The 21,887-nt window shown below is 42.4% G+C and overlaps 1 protein-coding gene across 3 annotated transcripts in view; it reads left to right on the top strand.

The window, feature by feature from the left end:
• Positions 1–21,887, top strand: part of ADAMTS20 (ADAM metallopeptidase with thrombospondin type 1 motif 20) — a 306,378-nt gene that overhangs the window by 261,195 nt on the left and 23,296 nt on the right. For all 3 annotated transcript variants that reach the window (XM_056573961.1, XM_056573960.1, XM_056573962.1), the window contains exons 29-30: positions 18,591–18,755; positions 18,864–19,037. In XM_056573961.1, the coding sequence (XP_056429936.1) occupies positions 18,591–18,755; positions 18,864–19,037 (339 nt within the window). The remainder of the gene's footprint in view (positions 1–18,590; positions 18,756–18,863; positions 19,038–21,887) is intronic.

Raw genomic sequence — 21,887 nt, 5'->3', positions numbered from 1 at the left:
TCCAAAAAGGCATCATATTACAGATTACACATTCCTATAATATGTCAACAAAAGTTAGATTTTATTTCCATCATTTACACTTTCAAAATAACAGAAAACAAAAAATGGCATTGATGTAAATGAATTGATGTAATCCCCCGTGGATTTCGAGGTGTGTTTAGGATCATTATCCATTTGTAGAAGCCATCCTTTCTTTAACTTCAGCTTTTTAACAGATGGCATCAAGTAAACATCCAAATTTTGCTGAAATTTTATTGAATCCATTTTTCCTTCTACTCGTGAGATGTTCCCTGTGCCACTGGCTGCAATACAACCCCAAAGCATGATTGATCCACCCCCATATTCTTAACAGTTGGACAGAGGTTCTTTTCATTAAATTCTGTTCCCCTTCTTCTCCAAACGTACCTTTGCTCATTCCGGCCAAAAAGTTCAATTTTAACCTCATCGGTCCACAGAACTTGTTTCCAAAATGCATCAGGCTTGTCTATATGTTCATTTGCAAAGTTCAAACGCTGATTTTTGTGGTGAGAACGTAGAAGAGTTTTTTTTCTGATGACTCTTCCATGAAGACCATATTTGTACAAGTATCTCTTTATAGTGGAATAGTGTACCACAACTCCAGTGTCTACCAGATCTTTCTGGAGGGATTGTGCAGTCAAACGTGCGTTTTGAATTGTTTTTCTCACAATCCTGCGAGCGGTTCTGTCTAAAATTTTTCTTGGTCTTCCAGATCTTGCTTTAACTTCCACTGTTCCTGATGACTGCCATTTCTTAATTAAATTCCGAACAGAGGATATTGACATCTGAAAACGTTTTGCTATCTTCTTATAGCCTTTTCCAGCTTTGTGAGCATCAACTATTTTCAGTTTCAGATTTCTAGACAACTGCTTAGAAGAACCCATGGTGCTGATTGTTGGGGCAAGGTCAGATGAGTCTGGGCATTTAAAACCTTTGACATTGACATCACCTGGTCTTCCCAGATGATGAATGAGAACAATCCATGACACTGGCAGGTCTCGACTTTCCAAAGGGGGCAGTGCATGCTATAAATTCTAAATACAAGCAAAAAGAAAAATAGCCAGCACAACAACCTAATACACGGGTGCACACTGCTGTGGCAGATACAGAGTATACAAAAAAGAGGATTGCAGCAGCACACATTGGTCAAAAAATTGAGGCTCTTAGCGCACTTTTTGATCAAAACGTGTCCCCCATCCACCACGGGGAGGTGGCCTCATTTAGGATGGGACCCTAGCATAAATTCTGAGCCTAACGCTCAGATACCAATTCACCTCTGCTTGGCATATAGCCTCTGACTGGGTGACATTCTGGATCCATATACAATTTAAAACACCACCTGTGAGAAAGGGGATGCTATAAATTCTGCAGGGTGCCCAAACTTTTGCAGACGCCATTTTTTTGTTTTCTGTTATTTTGAAAGTGTAAATGATGGAAATAAAATCTAACTTTTGTTGACATATTATAAGAATGTCTAATCTGTAATTTGATGCCTTTTGGAGATTTTTCCATCTTTCCTTGGGTTCTTTATGCCCATTAATACAATTTTTTACCTGGGGTGCCAAAACTTTTGATCCCCACTGTAATAAAATGCAATGAATATGCTTTTTAGTGAATGCAATCTGCCACCTTACTGAACTTAAATCCAAATGGTTATTCTGGTACTAAGATTGTAACATAGGATGTATATATGTTGTTAAAACTGGTATAGTTACAATATAAGGGTGTCTGCGAAGGAAAAATAGTATCTTAGATAGTGCCGATAGTGCTGATTTGGAACAGTTTATAGCAGTCTGTTATTACTACGGCACAAGCAATTTGTGATAGCAATAAATCCAGTTGGAAAGAAAATCGTTATGACAAACTACTCATCTGTAATAGTTATGCCCCACAGATTGGCACAGGCTGCTCCTGGCCTAAAGCTTTCTTTTACCTGTGGTCCCGAAGTAGAGATCGTAGCTTTATACGGGTGAAGCGAGGATCGTAGCTGTAAGAAGATAACGGTGAGAAAAGCTGTTTGTGTGGTACAGCGTGCAGGTGCCGGCTCCCTTGGCTGCTCTGTGGCACGGACCAGGATGGTGGTAGTTGAGTTATAACATAGGAACATAGAATGTGCCGGCAGATAAGAACCATTTGGCCCATCTAGTCTGTCCAATAATCTGAATCCTATCAATAGTCCCTGGCCCTATTTTATACAAAGCATAGGGATATGCTTATCCCATGCATGTTTAAACTCCTTCACTGTATTTGCAGTGACCACTTCTGCGGGAAGGCTATTCCATGTATCCACTACTCTCTCAATAAAGCAACACTTCCTGATATTACTTTTAAACCTTTTCCCCTCGTTTAAAACTATGTCCTCTTGTGATAGTTTTTCATCTTGTAAATATGCTCGCCTCCTTTACCATGTTGATTCCTTTTATGTATTTAAAAGTCTCTATCATATCCTCTATGTCTCTTCTTTCTTCCAAGCTATACATGTTAAGGTCCTTTAACCTTTCCTGGTAAGTTTTATCCTGCAATCCATGTACTAGTTTAGTAGCTCTTCTCTGAACTCTCTCTAGAGTATCTATATCCTTTTGGAGATACGGCCTCCAGTACTGCGCACAATATTCCAAGTGAGGTCTCACCAGTGTTCTGTACAGCGGCATAAGCACTTCTCTCTTTCTACTGCTTATACCTCTCCCTATACAACCAAGCATTCTGCTAGCATTTCCTGCTGCTCTATTACATTGTCTTACTCCCTTTAGGTCTTCTAAAATAATTAATCCTAAATCCCTCTCCTCAGATACTGAGGTCAGGGCTGTGTCAAATATTCTATATTGTGCCGAGGGTTTTTATGCCCCAGGTGCATTATCTTGCACTTGTCCACATTAAATTTCAGTTGCCAGAGTTCTGACCATTCTTCTAGTTTTCCAAAATTCTTTTCCATTTGGCATATCCCTCCAGGAACATCAACCCTGTTACATATCTTTGTGTCATCAGCAAAAAGACACACCTTACCATCGAGACCTTTTGCGATATCACTAATGAAGATATTAAACAATATTGGTCCCAGTACAGATCCCTGAGTTACCCCACTGGTAACAAGACCTTGCTCTGAATATACTCCATTAACTACAACCCTCTGTTGTCTGTCATTCAGCCACTGCCTAATCCACTCAACAATATGGGAGTCCAAGCTCAATAACTGTAGTTCATTGATAAGTCTTCTATGTGGGACAGTGTCAAAAGCCTTACTAAAATCTAGATATGCGATGTCTACTGCCCCTCCACCATCTATTATTTTAGTTACCCAGTCAAAAAAATCAATAAGATTTGGTTGACATGATCTCCCTGAAAGTAAGCCCATGTTGTTTTTCATCTTGCAATCCGTGGGATTTTAGATGTTGCACAATCCTATCCTTTAGTAGGGTTTCCATTAATTTCCCCACTATTGATGTCAGACTTACTGGCCTATAATTACAAGTAGCTTTGGCAAACCTGATTAGAGAACTATCCTCGTGCAGCATTTAGGCGCATAAACACACCATGCGGTGGTCCTAGGTTGCGGGGACTGCAGTGCTTGCAAGGAGTTGATCATAAGAATTTGCAGAAGCAGTAGGGTAGCAAAGGTAGTTAGTAGATTGCGTGGGTATCACCAGGGTATCGCTGGATGCGTTTCGGGGGAGTCCCCCTTTATCAATGGTTGTATGTGACTGAATGCGGTATGGCAGGCTTTTATAGTGTGTCATTTTGATTGGTAACCATTTGTCAGTGGAACACTTGTCCTGGATCCTATTTCACAGGATAAGGGATTGTGCATTGGAAGTTAAATTAATGCACAAGTCCTGGTAGGTAGAAACAGCTGATCGGCACTGCTCTATCTCTCTCTGTGTTGATCGGAAGTGATTCGCAAGGGGAACTGCGTGTGGAGGTGCTCAACTACTTGGAAGTACAGACTGTCCAAAATCATACAGGTAAAGAAGAAAGCGTAGTGGCACTCACCAGGTAGGTTACTTCATAGGTAGCTTTATTCCATAAGAAGGTGCATTGACATGGGCGGCATCAGATCCAGCCGGACCGGGACGCCAGTGCGTTCGCTTGCTGGGTTACAATTGTTTCACGCTTGCGCGCTTCAACAGACCCTCCCTCACACCGCTTCCCTCACCTGTATATGAACACCTACAACAGGTGACGTCAGAGGTGGGAGGGATTACAGCAAGCATTAGTTTAAAACCAGTTACAAAAGAAACTACATTTAAAACCAACATACAGTTACAAGAAAGTGCCCAAGTCTATTCTGTCATTAAGACCTACATTATCCTGTGCCCGTGTTTTTAAAATCCAACGGGCCTCCACTTCACGTAACTCTTTAACAATATTCACTCCTTTTCGTGGGGTTAACCGTTTGATCCCTGTAAATTTTAACACACTTGTGTTTCCATCATGGTCTTTTTTTTTAACGTGCTCAATAAGGCGCGGGGACCCTTTACCTGAATTTACAGACGTGCTCTCTGAAGCGAGTGTTCATGTCACGTATGATACTCCCAATATAGAACTTACCGCACGTACATATGATTGCGTACACCACATAACTGGCTCTGCAACATATGTACTCGGTTATCTCTTTGGTTACCCCGCCCACTGTCACATTTTTTCCAGATGAAAACTGAGGACACCATTTACATCTCTTACATTGAAAATTACCTTTAGCTGACATTTTCTTTAACCAATTTTCCGAACTTACTTCTTTAAACTTGCTGCTGACTAATTCATCTTTTAAATTCTTCGTTCTTTTGAACGTCACTAATGGTCTTTGTAATCTGACAGCTCCTAACTGTGGGTCTCTTTCGATCAAGCTCCAATTTTTTGGGATCGAACTTCTAATTAAATCGGACAGGGGGCTATATTTGAATGAAAAACAAAACTTTTCACTAGTTTTATCAGCATTACCCTCTCTATAATATTTCTTATTCTTGCTACCCTTGAGCAGATCATTTCTAGTTACTTTTTTTGCTCTATCCAGCTCATCGCAGAGGACTTCCCTCGGGTATCCTCTTAGCAACAATCTCTGCATCAGAGCAGTAGCTTGCTCTTCAAACGCCTCTGGGGAGCTATTAATCCGTTTCAAACGAAATAGTTGCCCGTAAGGGATAGCTTTTCTGGTGTGAACGGGGTGGTAGCTGTCAAAATGTAATATTAAATTGGTTGCAGTTTCTTTTCTATAACCTTTAGTGACTAATTGACAGTTTTCTACCACCACCTTCACATCCAGAAACTCAAGTTCAGTGTCACTACATTTAGACGTAAATCGCATATTCATGTCGTTGCGATTTAGGCATGTCACGAATTCTTCGAAGTCAGACTGTGGGCCCTCCCACAACATAAAAATATCATCTACGAACCGCAGGTAACATCGAATGTGTTTTAAATATTTGTTTTGTGTGGAGAATACAAATCTGTCCTCAAAATGGGCCAAGAACAAGTTAGCGATAGTACACGCTACTGGCGTGCCCATTGCTACTCCCCGTTTTTGTGCAAACCATTGCTCGCCAAACTTAAATAGATTATTCCCTAGAACAAATGTAAGTGCTTCACAGACAAAGTTGATGTACCTATCACTCTTGTCTGTATATTCCAAGACTTTTCGAATGCACTCGGTTCCATCCCCTTGCGGTATACGGGTGTAAAGGGACTCCACGTCTATAGATGTTAAAAGGAGTCCCTCTCGCCAGGGGATGTGACCCAGAGCAGCCAAAAAGTCGTTGGTATCTTTCACTAGAGAAGGCACATCTTTTAATAAGGGGCGCAGCAACCAATCCAAATATTTTGAAGACTTCGAAATTGATCTATTAAAATGTGTCAGGAAACTTAATCTGAAAAAATTATTTTCCCAACAGGTGAATGTACAACCAACTAGCCAGATTAGGAAAGAAGGGGAAATCCCTGTTGTTGTAGGACCACTAGGTTTTAGCATGCCCGGTAAACTGTCAGATACAGATAGGTAGTGTGTAGATACCTTGCTAGAACTGCTAGATGTAAGCTGCTCAGATCCAACGGAATTTGAATATCAGGATTTTAGAGGTGGCAATAAATCGAAATTTTGCCCCCCCTTGATAAAATAAAACAAAACATATGCATATGTACATATGGTACCTTCAATTGATAACTAAAATACATTAGAAAAATAATTAAATTAAAATAGAATATAAAGTTTATAAGAAAGAGAATATATCAGCACAAACCTAACTTTCGCAATAGGGACAAATTGTAATATCGCCTGTACAAGAGCAATACTTATGGATATGAGTGTCATAATTATGAAAATACAAATAAAATAGAAATAAAATAAACCCCATGAACCAATATAGTGCAGAACTCACACAATTATGCAATGAAACATCCAAAATGGGATACTTAACGAAAAATAAAAACAATTTCTGGTAGGAACACAAGAGCGAATCCACCTGTTTTACACGATCCCCACGATCCACAAAGACCCAAATGACCCCCCGGCCGCCCAATAGTCCCTGGCATAGGCTCAATCACATCCAACTTATCACAATACATTGACCAATTCCTGCAACCATATGTTCAGAACACCCCCCACTATTTAAAAGATACAACCCAGATAATAAACATTATTGGAAACCTGACACAGAATCCCAATTATTTACTAGCCACCTTAGACGTCAGCTCTCTTTATACCATCCTACCACACAATTTGGCATAGGGCATAGACGCAGTTAATAAACATCTTCTGAAAGGCAATTTACCGCCACTACAGATACAGTTCATTTTAGACAGTATATTATTTATCATAACACATGATTATTTAAATTTTAATGGTAATTATTATTTACAGCAGAAAGACACCACCATGAGAACCAGATTTGTGCCCAGTTATGCCAACCTATTTATGTCGGCATGGAAGGAATCTACCATCACTTCCCACCTAGTCGCAGGTCTGGTCCTATGGCGGCACTACATTGATGATATCATACTCATCTTGGACAAATCATCAACAGAACTAGTCACCGTCATCCAAAGTTTAAACAGAAATAACCACAACCTAAAATTTACATCATCCACTGATAATTCCCAGTTAGAATTCTTAGACCTCACCATCTCCAGTTCCTCAGGAAAATCTGTATGTAGTACAAACCTACTTCCACAAACAGTTTTATATTGTTTTCCAGTTGTCATTTACCCAGATGGCTTTTTAATATTCCAGCGTGACAGTATAGAAAAATCAAAAGGAATTGCACTGAAACTGCGCAATTCGTAATCAAAGCACACTATCAAATTTCAAGAACGAGGTTATCCACATAGAATCCTCCAGAATTAAATGTCCAAGATTTCACAAGACAGATCTTCATATTTCGAAGACACCCCAAAATATCAAAGATCACACTGATAACGAGATTCACCTCATATTACCCTATAATAACACACATCAGAAAGTTGAAACAGTCATCCGCAACAATTGGCACCTTTTACATCAAGATAAATCATTACATCATATCATACCACCAAGCTACGAATTTAGGGCTCACAGTTCCTCCAACCATACAAAATTCACACACAGAAAGAAACGATACTTGGCTATCCATCAAAGGTTTTCACCATTGTGGAACCTGTCCTTGTCACGCCGAGCGCTCCGTGTCTCCGCTCCTCCCCGGAGCGCTTGCAGCGTGTTCCTGTTCGCAGCGCCCCGGTCAGACCTGCTGAACGGGAGCACTGCGATAATGTCTCTAGCTGGGATGCGATCCGCGATGCGGGATGGGCCCGCTCGCGATTCGCATCCCAGCCCGCTTACCAGACTCGTTCCCCGTCTGTTCTGTCCCGGCGCGCCGGCTCTCTGCGATTTAAAGGGCCAGTGCGCCATTGATTGGCGCCTGGTTCTAATTAGTGTGTTCACCTGTGCACTTCCCTATATAACCTCACTTCCCCTTCCCTTCCTTGCCGGATCTTGTTGCCATTGTGCCAGTGAAAGCGTTCTTTGTATGTCCCAAGCCAGTGTTCCAGACCTCTTGCCGTTGCCCCTGACTATGATCCTTGCTGCCTGCCCTGACCTTCTGCTACGTCCGACCTTGCTCTTGCCTAATCCCTTGTACCGCGCCTATCTCAGCAGTCAGAGAGGTTGAGCTGTTGCCGGTGGATACGACCTGGTTGCTACCGCCGCTGCAAGACCATCCTGCTTTGCGGCGGGCTCTGGTGAATACCAGTAGCAACTTAGAACCGGTCCGCCGGCACAGTCCACGCCAATCCCTCTCTGACACAGAGGATCCACCTCCAGCTTGCCGAATCCTGACAGTCCTAATTGCAAACTAACAAATTTTTCCAAAACTAGCACAGAAATTCAATCCACATCAAACAGTTTTAAGTGGATTATAAAAGAAACCATTGCATGCAACACAAAACAGGTTATCTATATCCTGCAGTGCACATGCAACAAACATAATGTAGGGAGGACCAAAAGATCATTAAAAACACCAATATCTGCCCATATACAAGATTAAAATAGGCAATAAAAAACACCCACTTTACACTCACTTTCTCAGACATCACAATCAGGATCCGTCACTACAAAAATTTTATGGTATACAGAGCATCAGGAAAGACTGGAGGGGAGGCAATTTCTCGGCAAAAAATGTCAAGATCCGAATAATGCAAGATCTATGAATTTGAATCATTAGAACCCAAAGGTCTGAGTAGGAGTTGTTTGGATTCCTTTAGATCTCCTGTTGGGCTCTGATCTGTTCACCGTCCAATGCCAGGCTGTCTACCCAGAGCTTGGTTGGTGTCCAGACCCTAGCACACAGGACTTTCCTTTTAGCAAGTTTCACATCAGTTATCAGCAGATGTCCATTTTTCTTACCACAACTTGATTTATATTTTATTTTTATTTATATATTTTTTATGTTTATATTCATTTATTCTATTTTTATTTAATTTCTATTTTTATTTTTAATTTCATTATTTTTATTTTCATTATTTAATTTCTATGCTCATTTTTCCCATGTCCATCCTCATCTACCATATTATATTCATTTATTTTCAATAATCTATATTCCACTTATTTTTCTATTCTGACGTACACATCAAGATTAGCATCACTTATCCAGCTTATTCATGTATGATATACATTCATCATACACTATGGTGACACTCATATCCATAAGTATTGCTCTTTACTTGGCGACATTACCAGTAGTCCCTATTGCGAAAATTATGTTTTAGCTGGTATATCCTCTTTTAAACGTTATATTCTATTTTAATTTCATTATTTTTCTAATTTATTTTAGCTACCAATTGAAGGTACCATATGTACGTATGCATATGTTTTGCTTTTATTTTTTACTATTATTTTTTTTTGTATTGTATTTTATATCTTTATTTAACTTCCAATGCACAACCCCTGATCCCGTGAAATAGGATCCAGGACAAGTGTTCCACTGACAAATGGTTACCAATCAAAATGGCACACTATAAAAGCCTGCCATACCCCATTCAATCACCTACAACCATTGATAAAGGGGGACACCCCTGAAACGTGTCTGGAGATACCCTGGCGATACTGCTTCTGCAAATTCTTATGATCAGCTCCTCACAAGCACTGCAGTCCCCGCAATCAAGGACCACCGCATGGCGTGTTTACGTGCCTAACTACTGCACAAGGATAGCTCTCTGATCAGGTTTGCCAACACTACTTGTGCTATTCAACTATCACCATCCTTGGCCGGACGCCCCTCTGTGCCACAGAGCAGCCAAAGGAGCCGACACCTGCACGCTGTACCAGACAAACAGCTCTTCTCACCATTATCTTTTTACAGCTACGATCTTCGCTTCACCCATATAAAGCTACGATTTCTACTTCGGGAACACAGGTAAAAGACAACTTTAGGCCGGGAGCAGCACGTGCCAACCTGTGGGGCATAACTATTACAGATGAGTAGTTTGTCATAACGTTTTCTTCCCTTACGTCCTAACCAGCAGCACAAGTGGGGTGTTCTGCCCTTGTGAAGCTGGCAGGATGGTGAAATTTTTAATTCTGCCCAAGTTATTAACCCCTTAAGGACCAAGGACGTACCGGTACGTCCTTGGTCCTGCTCTTCCAATATAACGCGGGGTTACACAGTAACCCCGCGTCATATCATGGCGGGCCCGGCGTCATAGTGAAGCCGGGACCCGCCTCTAATAGCGCGCAGCGCCGATCGCGGCGCCGCGCGATATTAACCCTTTAGCCGCGCGCTCAAAGCTGAGCCGCGCGGCTAAAAGTGAAAGTGAAAGTTCCCGGCTAGCTCAGTCGGGCTGTTCGGGATAGCCGCGGCTAATCGCGGCATCCCGAACAGCTGACAGGACAGCGGGAGGGCCCCTTCCTGCCTCCTCGCTGTCCGATCGCCGAATGACTGCTCAGTGCCTGAGATCCAGGCATGAGCAGTCATGCGGCAGAATCGTCGATCACTGGTTTCTTATGAGAAACCAGTGATCAACATAGAAGATCAGTGTGTGCAGTGTTATAGGTCCCTATGGGACCTATAACACTGCAAAAAAAAAGTGAAAAAAAAAAGTGAATAAAGATCATTTAACTCCTCCCCTATTAAAAGTTTGAATCACCCCCCTTTTCCAATAAAAAAAAAAACACAGTGTAAATAAAAATAAAAATAAACATATGTGGTATCACCGCGTGCGGAAATGTCCGAATTATAAAAATATATCATTAATTAAACCGCTCGGTCAATGGCGTGCGCGCAAAAAAATTCCAAAGTCCAAAATAGTGCATTTTTGGTCACTTTTTATATCATTTAAAAATGAATAAAAAGTGATCACTAAGTCCTATCAATGCAAAAATGGTACCGTTAAAAACTTAAGATCACGGCGCAAAAAATGAGCCCTCATACCGCCCCATACACGGAAAAATAAAAAAGTTATAGGGGTCAGAAGATGACAATTTTAAACGTATTAATTTTCCTGCATGTAGTTATGATTTTTTCCAGAAGTCCGACAAAATCAAACCTATATAAGTAGGGTATCATTTTAATCGTATGGACCTACAGAATACATATCAGGTGTCATTTTTACCGAAAAATGTACTACGTAGAAACGGAAGCCCCCAAAAGTTACAAAACAGCGTTTTTTTTTCAATTTTGTCGCACAATGATTTTTTTTCCCGCTTCACCATAGATTTTTGGGCAAAATGACTGACGTCATTACAAAGTAGAATTGGTGGCGCAAAAAATAAGCCATCATATGGATTTTTAGGTGTAAATTTGAAAGAGTTATGATTTTTTAAAGGCAAGGAGCAAAAAACGAAAATGCAAAAACGGAAAAACCTCCGGTCCTTAAGGGGTTAAAGATTTAATTAGCCCCCCCTATATAAGGCCTCCTCCCTTAGGCCACATTGCTTTTTTTCTGTCCTGTGCAGGACAGCAGGACGGTGCAGGCTCTGATTTTTTATTCAGAGCCTGCAGGAATTTCCTACCTCTCCCTTTGAGAAGGGAAGGTTGTTTTTTCTATAAGGAGCTGCAGCTTGCTGCCCTCCAGTTTTGTTGTAGCCTGGGCGCCGTTTTTTTCGCCCGGGCCCAAGACTTTTTACTCCTCCATGATCCAGGACTTCTGTCTTTTCAGGTGCTTTAGCTTCCTGGGGGTGGGGCTTAATTTGCTTTAATTGGCGCCCTCTCCCCTATTTAAGGCAACATTGGCCTTTATTTGGCCTCTTGCTGCCTAGCTAGACTGACTACACTTTGTGTGGCTCTTGCGTATCTGGTTATATAGTAAAGAGCGTGTCTATTTTACAATAGGTACTTCTTTCCAAATGCGCTGAAGCTATAGCGGATTAAATGTTTTCTCTAACACTATTATTTCTAATTCCAGAATTATGTCTACTCCTCCGAGTGATCCGCATTCTGGTACTCGCAAGTCCGCTTCTAAAAAGCGCCATCTGACTTGCGCCGACTGTGGTACTCCACTGCCTGATTCGTATGAGTACAACAGATGCCCTGGATGTCGCCCGCCCGCTAATCCGGCTGAACCTACAGTCCAGGACATGTTCATCTGGATGAAAGAGTTTATGGGAAATTCCATTAATGAAATAAAAAATTCCCTGGCTCCTAAAAGACCTAGGATCGAATCGGGTCCTCCTTCGGTTATTGAAGATTCCGCTATGTCCGTGGGGGATCAATCGGAACAATCAGTTGAAGTTTTTTCTCCGCCTCTTTTTCCTGCGGAAAAGATGCAAAGATTGCTTTGATCCATCCGATCAAGGGATCAGGATGTTGATCAAGGGGAAGCCTCAACATCCACCTCTGGAGGACCATGGGTTTTCAAAGTGGATGATACACTAAAAAAACTGATGAAAGCCGAGTGGAAACAACCAGACAAGCCTGCTGTTGTTACCCGGAGATTCAAGTTGACGTATCCGCTCTCAGAAGCTGAATCAGACTCCTGGCTTCCACCGCCAAAAGTGGATATGGCGGTTAACAAGCTGTCAAAGAGAGTTCTAGTTCCTGCGGACGATGGCAGTAACCTCCAGGACCCCCTTGACAGGAAGGTGGACTCCCTACTGAGACGCAACTATTCTGCGGCCTCAGCGTCTGCTTCGGTGGCTATAGCCTCATGCGAGGTTGCGGACTTTGTCAAAGAACGCGTGCTACGCATTCAGTCCGAAATCGAAAACAACGTTGCTAGGGGGGATATCCTGGACAGCTTCAAAACACTACTTCTTGGGACGGACTTCTTATGCGAATCAGCCCAACAGCACCTTAAACTTGCTGCCAAGTCCATGGCGCTGTCTTCTGCAAGCAGGCGCCCCCTGTGGTGGCATCCCTGGGTAGCAGACAACACCTCGAAATTCAATCTTTGTGGGATGCCCTTTGAGCCTAATTGGCTCTTTGGATCAGAGTTAGATCGAATTATGGAGGGTTTTGCGGACAAAAAGGGTAAATGTTTACCTGTACAGTCCTTTTGTGGGAAGGGTAGAGTCGGGGGGGGGGGGGGGGGGGGAGTTCCAGGGCCCTTCCAGATCCCAGAAATGCCAGTCTACTCAAAAGCGTGGTGGGGAACGTGGCCGAGGTAAAGACCGTAAGGCCGAGCTATGACTCTCCTCTAAGGTCCACCAATTTTTCCCCTCTCCCTTCCCCTCCAGAAGTTCAGGTAGAGAAGCTATCTACCAATTCCCCTCCTGTCGGAGGACGCTTAAGTTTTTTTCTGTCAATCTGGAAGCAAGAAATCCAGGATCCTTGGGTTCTAGATGTTATTCAGGCTGGGTACAAAATAGATTTTATTTCCCCTCCTCGAAGGAAATTTGTTTTAACACAGCTACTCCCTCAGCCAAGACAGGCTATTCTAGAGGACTCTGTCCTCCAGTACCTAGAAAAACATGCTCTAGAAGAAATTCCCCCAGATCAAAGAGGATCAGGGGTGTATTCCCCAATATTTCTGGTACCGAAACCATCAGGCGACTGGCGCATGATCATAGATCTGCGCTTCCTGAACCAGTTTATAAGAAAAAGACGGTTCAGGATGGAGACCATTCGCTCAGTAGTCAGTATCCTGGACCCTCAAGACCTCATGGTTACCATCGACCTGAAGGATGCCTACCTTCATGTTCCCATTTTTCCTGCTCACAGGAAATTTTTGAGGGTTGCTGTCACCATAAAGGGCATGGTAAGGCACTTCCAGTTTGCTGTTCTGCCTTTCGGCATTACTTCTGCTCCCCACACCTTTACAAAGGTGGTGGCTCCGGTGGGCTCTGCTCTCAAAGGGTCTGGAGATTGTTCCGCATCTAGACGACTGGCTTCTAAAAGCCGCTACTCTAGACGTTCTACAGTCTCATCTTCATCTGGCTCTAGATTTTCTCCAGCGCTTGGGCTGGCTTATAAATTGGGAAAAATCCGAGATCCACCCATCCACCTCAAGGAAGTTTCTGGGGTTTGTTCTCAACTCCTCTCAGATGACTCTGTCTCTCACTCCAGAGAGGAAAGATCGAGTCATAAGAGCCGCCGAGTTTTTGATGGTCCCTCGAAAGCTTCCCATCAGAACTCTAATGAAGATGTTGGGTCATATGTCAGCGTCTGCAGAGGCAGTTCCCTGGGCCCTATGGCACCTCCGACCTCTTCAAGATCAAGTCTGGAATCGCAACTTCAGAGGGTTGGACAAGAAGTGCAACCTGTCGACCGAAGTCCGTGCATCTCTCAGATGGTGGACGAATCTGACAGATGGGAAGTCCTTGATTCAACCTCAGTGGATCACTTTAACCATGGACGCCTCCCTTCTGGGCTGGGGAGCCCATCTGGACGAGAATCCAGTACAGGGTACTTGGACCCCTCAGGAGAGACTTCTCTCCTCCAACATGAGAGAACTGAGAGCAGTTCGTCTAGCTCTTCTCCATTTTGCACCCCTTATTCTAGGGAGAGCGATAAGAGTTCGGTCAGACAACACCACTGTGGTGGCTTACATCAACAGACAGGGTGGCACAAAGTCCCAAGTGCTCCTCAAGGAGACCGGACTAATTCTCTCTTGGGCAGAGCTCAATCTTACCCACCTTTCTGCAGTCCACATCAAGGAGGATCTCAACATAGTGGCAGATCGTCTAAGTCGCGGGCTTCCAGTTCAAGGAGAATGGTCCCTGAACGAAGACATCTTCAAGAAGATAACCCTAAGGTGGAGTATGCCAGAGAGGCAACTCGTCTGAACGCCAAGGTGAACAAGTTATGCTCTCTCTACAAAGAGGACAATCCAGTGGCGAAAGACGCTCTGTCCATTCCATGGAGGTTCAGGCTGGTCTACATATTCCCTCCACTTTCCATGATACCGAAGTATTGATGAAAGTCAGGCAAGACCAGACCTCAGTGATTGCCATCATACCATTCTGGCCCAAGAGGTCCTGGTTCACCCAACTCATGAGGATGAGCCAGGGGTGTTATTGGAGGCTTCCCCACGTGCAGAACCTTGTGTCTCACAACACAGGCTCCTGCCTAGATCTGAGGAGACTCAATCTGACAGCCTGGAGATTGACAGGACCCTAATAGGTAGTGGGCTTCCTGCGGAGGTCTTGAGAACCATTGCATACTCTAGAGCAGAGTCTACAAACAAGGTCTATTCTAGGATAAAGAAGATTTTCCTTCGATGGTGTGCTATGAAAGAGGTAGTAACCTCAGATCCTCCTCTTTCTGCAATTTTACGTTTCCTTCAGGATGGCCTTGACAAGGGTCTTAGCCCATCCACTTTAAGGGTTCAAGTTTCAGCGCTCTCTGCCTTTTTAGGCAGATCTTTATCACAAGAATCCCTAATCAGAAGATTCCTTAAACCCTTAACGATGCAGGATGTATATTTACGTCCTGCGCCGGCTCCCGCGATATGAAGCGGGATTGCGCCGCGATCCCGCATCATATCGCGTAGGTCCCGGCGCTAATCAACGGCCGGGACCCGCGGCTAATACCACACATCGCCGATCGCGGCGATGTGCGGTATTAACCCTTTAGAAGCGGCGGTCAAAGCTGACCGCCACTTCTAAAGTGAAACTGAAAGTGACCCGGCTGCTCAGTCGGGCTGTTCGGGACCGCCGCGGTGAAATCGCGGCGTCCCGAACAGCTGACCGGACACGGGGAGGGCCCTTACCTGCCTCCCCGGTGTCCGATCGACGAATGACTGCTCCGTGCCTGAGATCCAGGCAGGAGCAGTCAAGCGCCGATAATGCTGATCACAGGCGTGTTAATACACGCCAGTAATCAGCATAGGAGATCAGTGTGTGCAGTGTTATAGGTCCCTATGGGACCTATAACACTGCAAAAAAAAAGTAAAAAAAAAGTGTTAATAAAGGTCATTTAACCCCTTTCCAAATAAAACCCCCCTTTTCCCATAAAAAAAATAAAACAGTGTAAAAAATAAATAAAATAAACATATGGGGTATCGCCGCGTGCGTAAATGTCCGAACTATAAAAATATATCATTAATTAAGCCGTACGGTCAATGGCGTACGCGCAAAAAAAATCCAAAGTCCAAAAAAGCGTATTTTGGTCACTTTTTATAACATTAAAAAATGAATAAAAAGTGATCAAAAAGTCTGATCAAAACAAAAATCATACCGATAAAAACTTCAGATCACGGCGCAAAAAATGAGTCCTCATACCGCCCCATACATGGAAAAATAAAAAAGTTATAGGGGTCAGAAGATGAAATTTTTAAACGTATAAATTTTCCTGCATGTAGTTATGATTTTTTCCAGAAGTGCGACAAAATCCAACCTATATAAGTAGGGTATCATTTTAACCGTATGGACCTACAGAATAATGATAAGGTGTAATTTTTACCGAAATATGCACTGCGTAGAAACGGAAGCCCCCAAATTTACAAAATGGCGTTTTTTTTCCGATTTTGTCGCACAATGATTTTTTTTTTCCATTTCGCCGTGAAATTTTTGGTAAAATGACTAATGTCACTGCAAAGTAGAATTGGCGACGCAAAAAAATAAGCCATAATATGGATTTTTAGGTGGAAAATTGAAAGGGTTAGGGTTTTTCCGTTTTTGCACTTTCGTTTTTTCCTCCTTACCTTTTAAAAATCATGAGTCCTTAAGGGGTTAAGCGAGCTGAAAGACTTAAACCTACAGTTCTCAGACCCATTCCCAAATGGGATTTGACTATTGTTCTTAAGGGGTTATGCTCACCCCCTTTTGAACCTCTGGAACAAGTCGACTTTAGGTATTTGTCCCTTAAAGTCATCTTCTTATTGGCCATAACCTCAGCCAAAAGGATTGACGAGCTTCAGGCCCTTTCAGCTTTCGAGCCTTAAACGCTGTTTCTCCAGGATAGAGTCCTGTTGAGATATTTGCCCACCTTTGTTCCTAAGGTCCCGACGTTCTCCAACATCAATCAAGCTATATCCCTTCCAGTTCTGTGTCCTAATCCATCCTCTCCCGAGGAAGCTGCTGACCATACTCTGGACATTTCAAGAATCTTCAGAATCTACATCTCAAGAACTGGAGAATTTAGAAGATCGGAGCACCTTCTTGTTTCCTTTTCAGGGAAGAACAAAGGTCTTAAAGCCTCAAAACCCTCTCTGAGTAGATGGATTAAAGAGGCAATTCGGGAGGCCTTTGTAGCCCAGGAGTTAACTCCTCCTGCCTTTGTCATTGCCCATTCCACTAGGGCAGTCTCTACTTCTTTTGCAGAAAGAAAATCTGTTCCTCTAGAACAAATCTGTGCTGCTGCCTCCTGGAGCACGCATAATACATTTATTAGTCATTACAGGGTTAATGCAAAATGATCGGAAGAGTTGGCCTTTGGGCAATCAATCCTAAGTCCCACTCTGCCGTAGTCCCTCCCTATTTGTGTTGTTACTTGCTAAGTCCCCACTTGTGCTGGTGGTTAGGACGCAAGGGAAGCGTTCATTTTTTGAGATGTAGATAGGGCGATTTTTTGAGATGTAGATAGGGTGATTTTTTTAAGCAGTACAAAAATATTTAAGTATCTAGCCATGGGTATCATTTTAATCATATTGACCCACAGAATAAAGAGCACATGTCATTTTTACCGTAAAGTGTACAGTGTGAAAACGAAACCCTCCAAAATGTGAAAAATTGCGGTTTTCATAAAAATTTTTTTGGGGGTTTGCCATACATTTTATGGTTAAATGAAAGATTTCATTACAAATTACAATTGGTCACGCAAAAAACAAGCCCTTATTTGGGTCTGTAGATGGAAATATAAAAGAGTTATGGATTTAAGAAGGCGAGGAGGAAAAAACGAAAACGCAAAAATAAAATTGGCATGCTCCTTATGGTTAAAATGGGCTTGGTCCTTAAGGGGTTAAAGGTTTAAAAAATAAAACATTATTATGCAGTTTAAAATGCCAGAGTATAACACTTTGGGAGAGGAATTAATCCCCAGCCAGCATACAGGCTCGCTGAATTTATGTTAAGGCACACACCTCTACATAAAACCCTGCGAGACAAAGGCTGCCCTGCACCCTTTCTGAAATTTAAAGCAAAGGTAAATTGTATTAAATTCAATACATGCTGATGACCATGCCCCCTTCGTGTGAACTACAACCTCTCCATTATAGTTCACATCATCCATATTTTATTGTTGGCCTGATAGTTGAGTTAAAAATTTTATGTTTTAAAATTACCTTGTGCCTAATTTACTAAGGCTTTTCCGAGTGGAATATTTTTGGGGTTTTTTATGTCGCATGTGTGGTGCACGATAATTTTTGACAAAAAATTCAAAAGACTCCAAAATCCAAAAAAAAAAGGCTATGTTTACTTCACTTGTTTACACTTCAATGGGATTCTGTTTCCCATGTACATTGCAGAATTTCCGCTGCAGGATCTCCATTGAAGTGAATTGGCAGAATTTTCATGCAGAATTCCGTTTGAACACGAGTTCCGTGTGAACATAGCCAAAAGCAAAATGTAAGGAAATTTGTAAATACCATGGAAAAATACCTGTGGAGGAAAAAACGCCACCAATAAAACTACACTCTTATTAAATGAGCGCCATTGTATTTTTTCCCCCTGCGGATTATATATATTGCATCTGCTTGTGTACAGACGCAAAGTATGTGTTATTGTCTTTCTTATTTTTTAGTGCTCTGTTACCTGTGGAAAGGGGACAAAAGATCGCAATGTTCATTGTATCTCAAATGGCCAACAAGTGGATGAATTAAATTGTAAACACTTGCGGAAGCCTCGCATACAGAAGAGATGTAAGACTGGCAGATGCCCTTCATGGAAAAGTGGAAAGTGGAAAGAGGTCTGAGATGTATTTCATTTTAGTTTTTTTTTCCCCCAACAGAATTATTGCACAAATACATTGTTATATGATTACATGATATGTATGTCCTTTGTATTTCTTCTTTAGTGTTCTACAACCTGTGGAGTAGGAGTCCAGTATAGACAGGTGTATTGTAGACTAAAAGGACAAGGCCAAGTTGATGCACAATTTTGTAGTTATGCTTCTCGCCCAGACAGTTACAAATATTGCATTTTACCGGATTGCATTCAGTACCATTGGACTGCAGATGAATGGCCAGCTGTGAGTATTGATGATGATTAATGAAATTTATATTTAGCGTTATATTTAGGGTATATTTACCAGCATTTTCATTGCCTACAGTACATAGGATGTCATCCATACAAAGGAGGAAGTAAGCAGTGATAGGGAATGAAAGTGCTTGGATCTTAAAGCGATCAGCCTCCCCTGTGGGCACTTACTGATTAATTGTATGTATGAAGAAAATGTAAATAGTAGAGTTGAGGGAACTTTTGAAAATTTTGGTTCACCGGACTTCATGAACTTTTCGGAAATCGTGAGTTCGGTTCAGCTCTGTTTCGACTTGAACTGGAAATTAAATAAGCCCTGAAGCACGTTTATCACACTGCCTCACAGCTCTAAACCCCTGCCTAACGCTGTAAGGAATGCATTCAAGTAGTTTTAAAAGGTTTTTAAGCCTCAGTTGTGGCGACATGTAGTAACCCATGGTAACCATTACAGCTCCCCCATTCTTAGGCCTATTCACATCAAAATAAAGAGGCATAAAGTATTCCTGGTTGCCGGTAGATGCCTGCCAATGTTAATATGCACACTGAGGCATGGGAAAAGGCAGTGGCTTTATTATCCCTTTTCTGGGAGTAGCAAGAGCTTCTTAGTCTAGCAAATGAACAAGACGTCATGGATTCTTCAAAGCTTTCCAAAAATTATCCCTTTTTTGGGAGTAGCAAGAGGTTCTTAGTCTAGTAAGTAAAGAAGACGGCATGGATTCCTCCAAGCCTTCTAAAAAAAATCCCTTTTTTTAAGTAGCAAGAGGTTCATAGTCTAGCAAGTGAAGAAGACGGCATGGATTTTTCCAAGTTTTCCAAAATTATCACTTTTTTGGGAGTAGCAACAGAATTGGCATTCTAAAATAGTGAAGACTGCAGAAGAAATTTTCTGGTGATGATGGGTTGTGTATGTGTAGGCCTGGCTGGAAGTAGGGTGAAATTGGATTGGTGTTACTACTAGTAGCCCGCTTACAGCAGGTGGTGGCTGACTGGTGTTAATACTGTACAGCATGAGATGGAAGACAGATGTTAATATCGTACAGCATGATATGGTGGACTGATGTCACTAGCCTACAGCATTACATGGCGTACAGATCTCACTAGCATCCAGCAGGGATGGTTGTACTGCCTAATCAGTGGCATCTGGAATAGGAGGTTTAAATTTCTCACTGATCCATGCCTGATTCATTTTAGTAAAAGTCAGTTTTTCCATGCTGCTGGCTGACAATTTCATTTGCTTCGGGGTGACCACGCCATCTGCTGAGCTGAACACTCTCTCTGAAGTGACACTAGATGGTGGACAAGACAGAACACTCTGGGCAATTCTGGCCAATGGTCTAATCTAGTGAGCCAGAAGTCCATGGAGTTTGGGCTCATGGTGTCTGTCAGAGAAAGTGCACTGCTGAGGTAGGCCTCAACATGGTTGTTCAGGTGGTGATTTACATCCCTTTATGGCTTTAAAAGCCTTTTATGTGGCAGAGATGACAGCACTGAGTACTGAAGGTGTTTGTGGAACAATATTAAATGCACCAGAACTGTATAACACTACAGTCTAGATAAGGTATAACTTCAACACACTTTTTTTGTGGCAGAGGAGACAGCACAATGAGTACTGAAGGTGTTTGCGGAACAATATTAAATGCACCAAAACCGTATAACACTACAGGCTAGATAAGGTGTAACTTAAACATACTGTTTGGGTGGCAGGGATGACAGCACTATGTGTACTGAGAATGTTTGCAGAAATCTATTATATTCACTACTGTTTTGACAGGCTCTATAGGTATATAGGAGCCACTCTAATATGCTTTGTGGGTGGGTGGCACAGATCAATGCACCTCACTGGAGCTGGTTCAGGAACTCCCTATTTCTCCTCTCTTTGTAATCTGTATCTTAGTCTCTAACTTTCTAACCACATACTGTCCCTATGTCTGGCTATGTCTTTACTCTCTCTGTCTGCTCTCTGCAGAAGTTCCCAGCGCTCAGAAGGCTTTGGGTGACGTCAGTGCCCTTTTATCTGTGTCCCTGGCTGTGTCCTATTAGCCTTTGTGCTTGATTGACACATTAGCAAATCACATGATGGACCTGGGTTATCATGTGATCTGCTGCTTTCCCTACGTCATCTCACCGCCCCTTGCCTGCCCTGCTTCTTCCGTCCACCAAAAAAACATGCTTTCAGAGTTTTCGCACTATTTACTGACTTGCGCAGGCAGAACCAGTAAAAGCTTGAGCGTTCGTCAAGTCGGAAAAATCCTAAAGTTCGTGTCAAATCCGGGTTCGCTCATCTCTAGTAAATAGCTCAAAACATAAGCAAAAGTATGCCTGTGACTGTGCTTTTGGAAAGAGATATGTGAACAAATTCCTCTAAAGAAGGCGCTGGTACCCGAAGATGGAGGTATACTTCTTTATTAGCTATGCCTTTCGATCCCGAACCGGGATCTTCATCAGGCAGATGCCTGATGAAGATCCCGGTTCGGGATAGAAACGCATAGCTAATAAAGAAGTATACCTCCATCTTCGGGTACCAGCGCCTTCTTTAGAGGAACTTGTTCACATATCTCTTTACATTGCAATCCACCGGACTGACTGACGTCACACCTAGTGTTGCTCGCGAATATTCGCAATTCGAATATTATTCGCGAATATCGCATATTCGCGAATTCGCGAATTTCGCGAATATAGCGCTATATATTCGTAATTACGAATATTCGTTTTTTTTTGTTTTTTTTTCTTCACAGTACACATCACAGTGATCACCCCTCTCTGCTTCCAGCTTGTGTGGTGTAAAGAAAGCTGTAATACTACTCTGTGAGACTGGCGTGCGATAATTCGCATATGCGAATAT

This window comes from Hyla sarda, chromosome 4 (genome assembly GCF_029499605.1).
Source record: "Hyla sarda isolate aHylSar1 chromosome 4, aHylSar1.hap1, whole genome shotgun sequence".
NCBI lineage: Eukaryota > Metazoa > Chordata > Amphibia > Anura > Hylidae > Hyla > Hyla sarda.
Note: the sequence above shows the minus strand (reverse complement) of the source record. Positions and strands in the feature narration are given on the sequence as shown.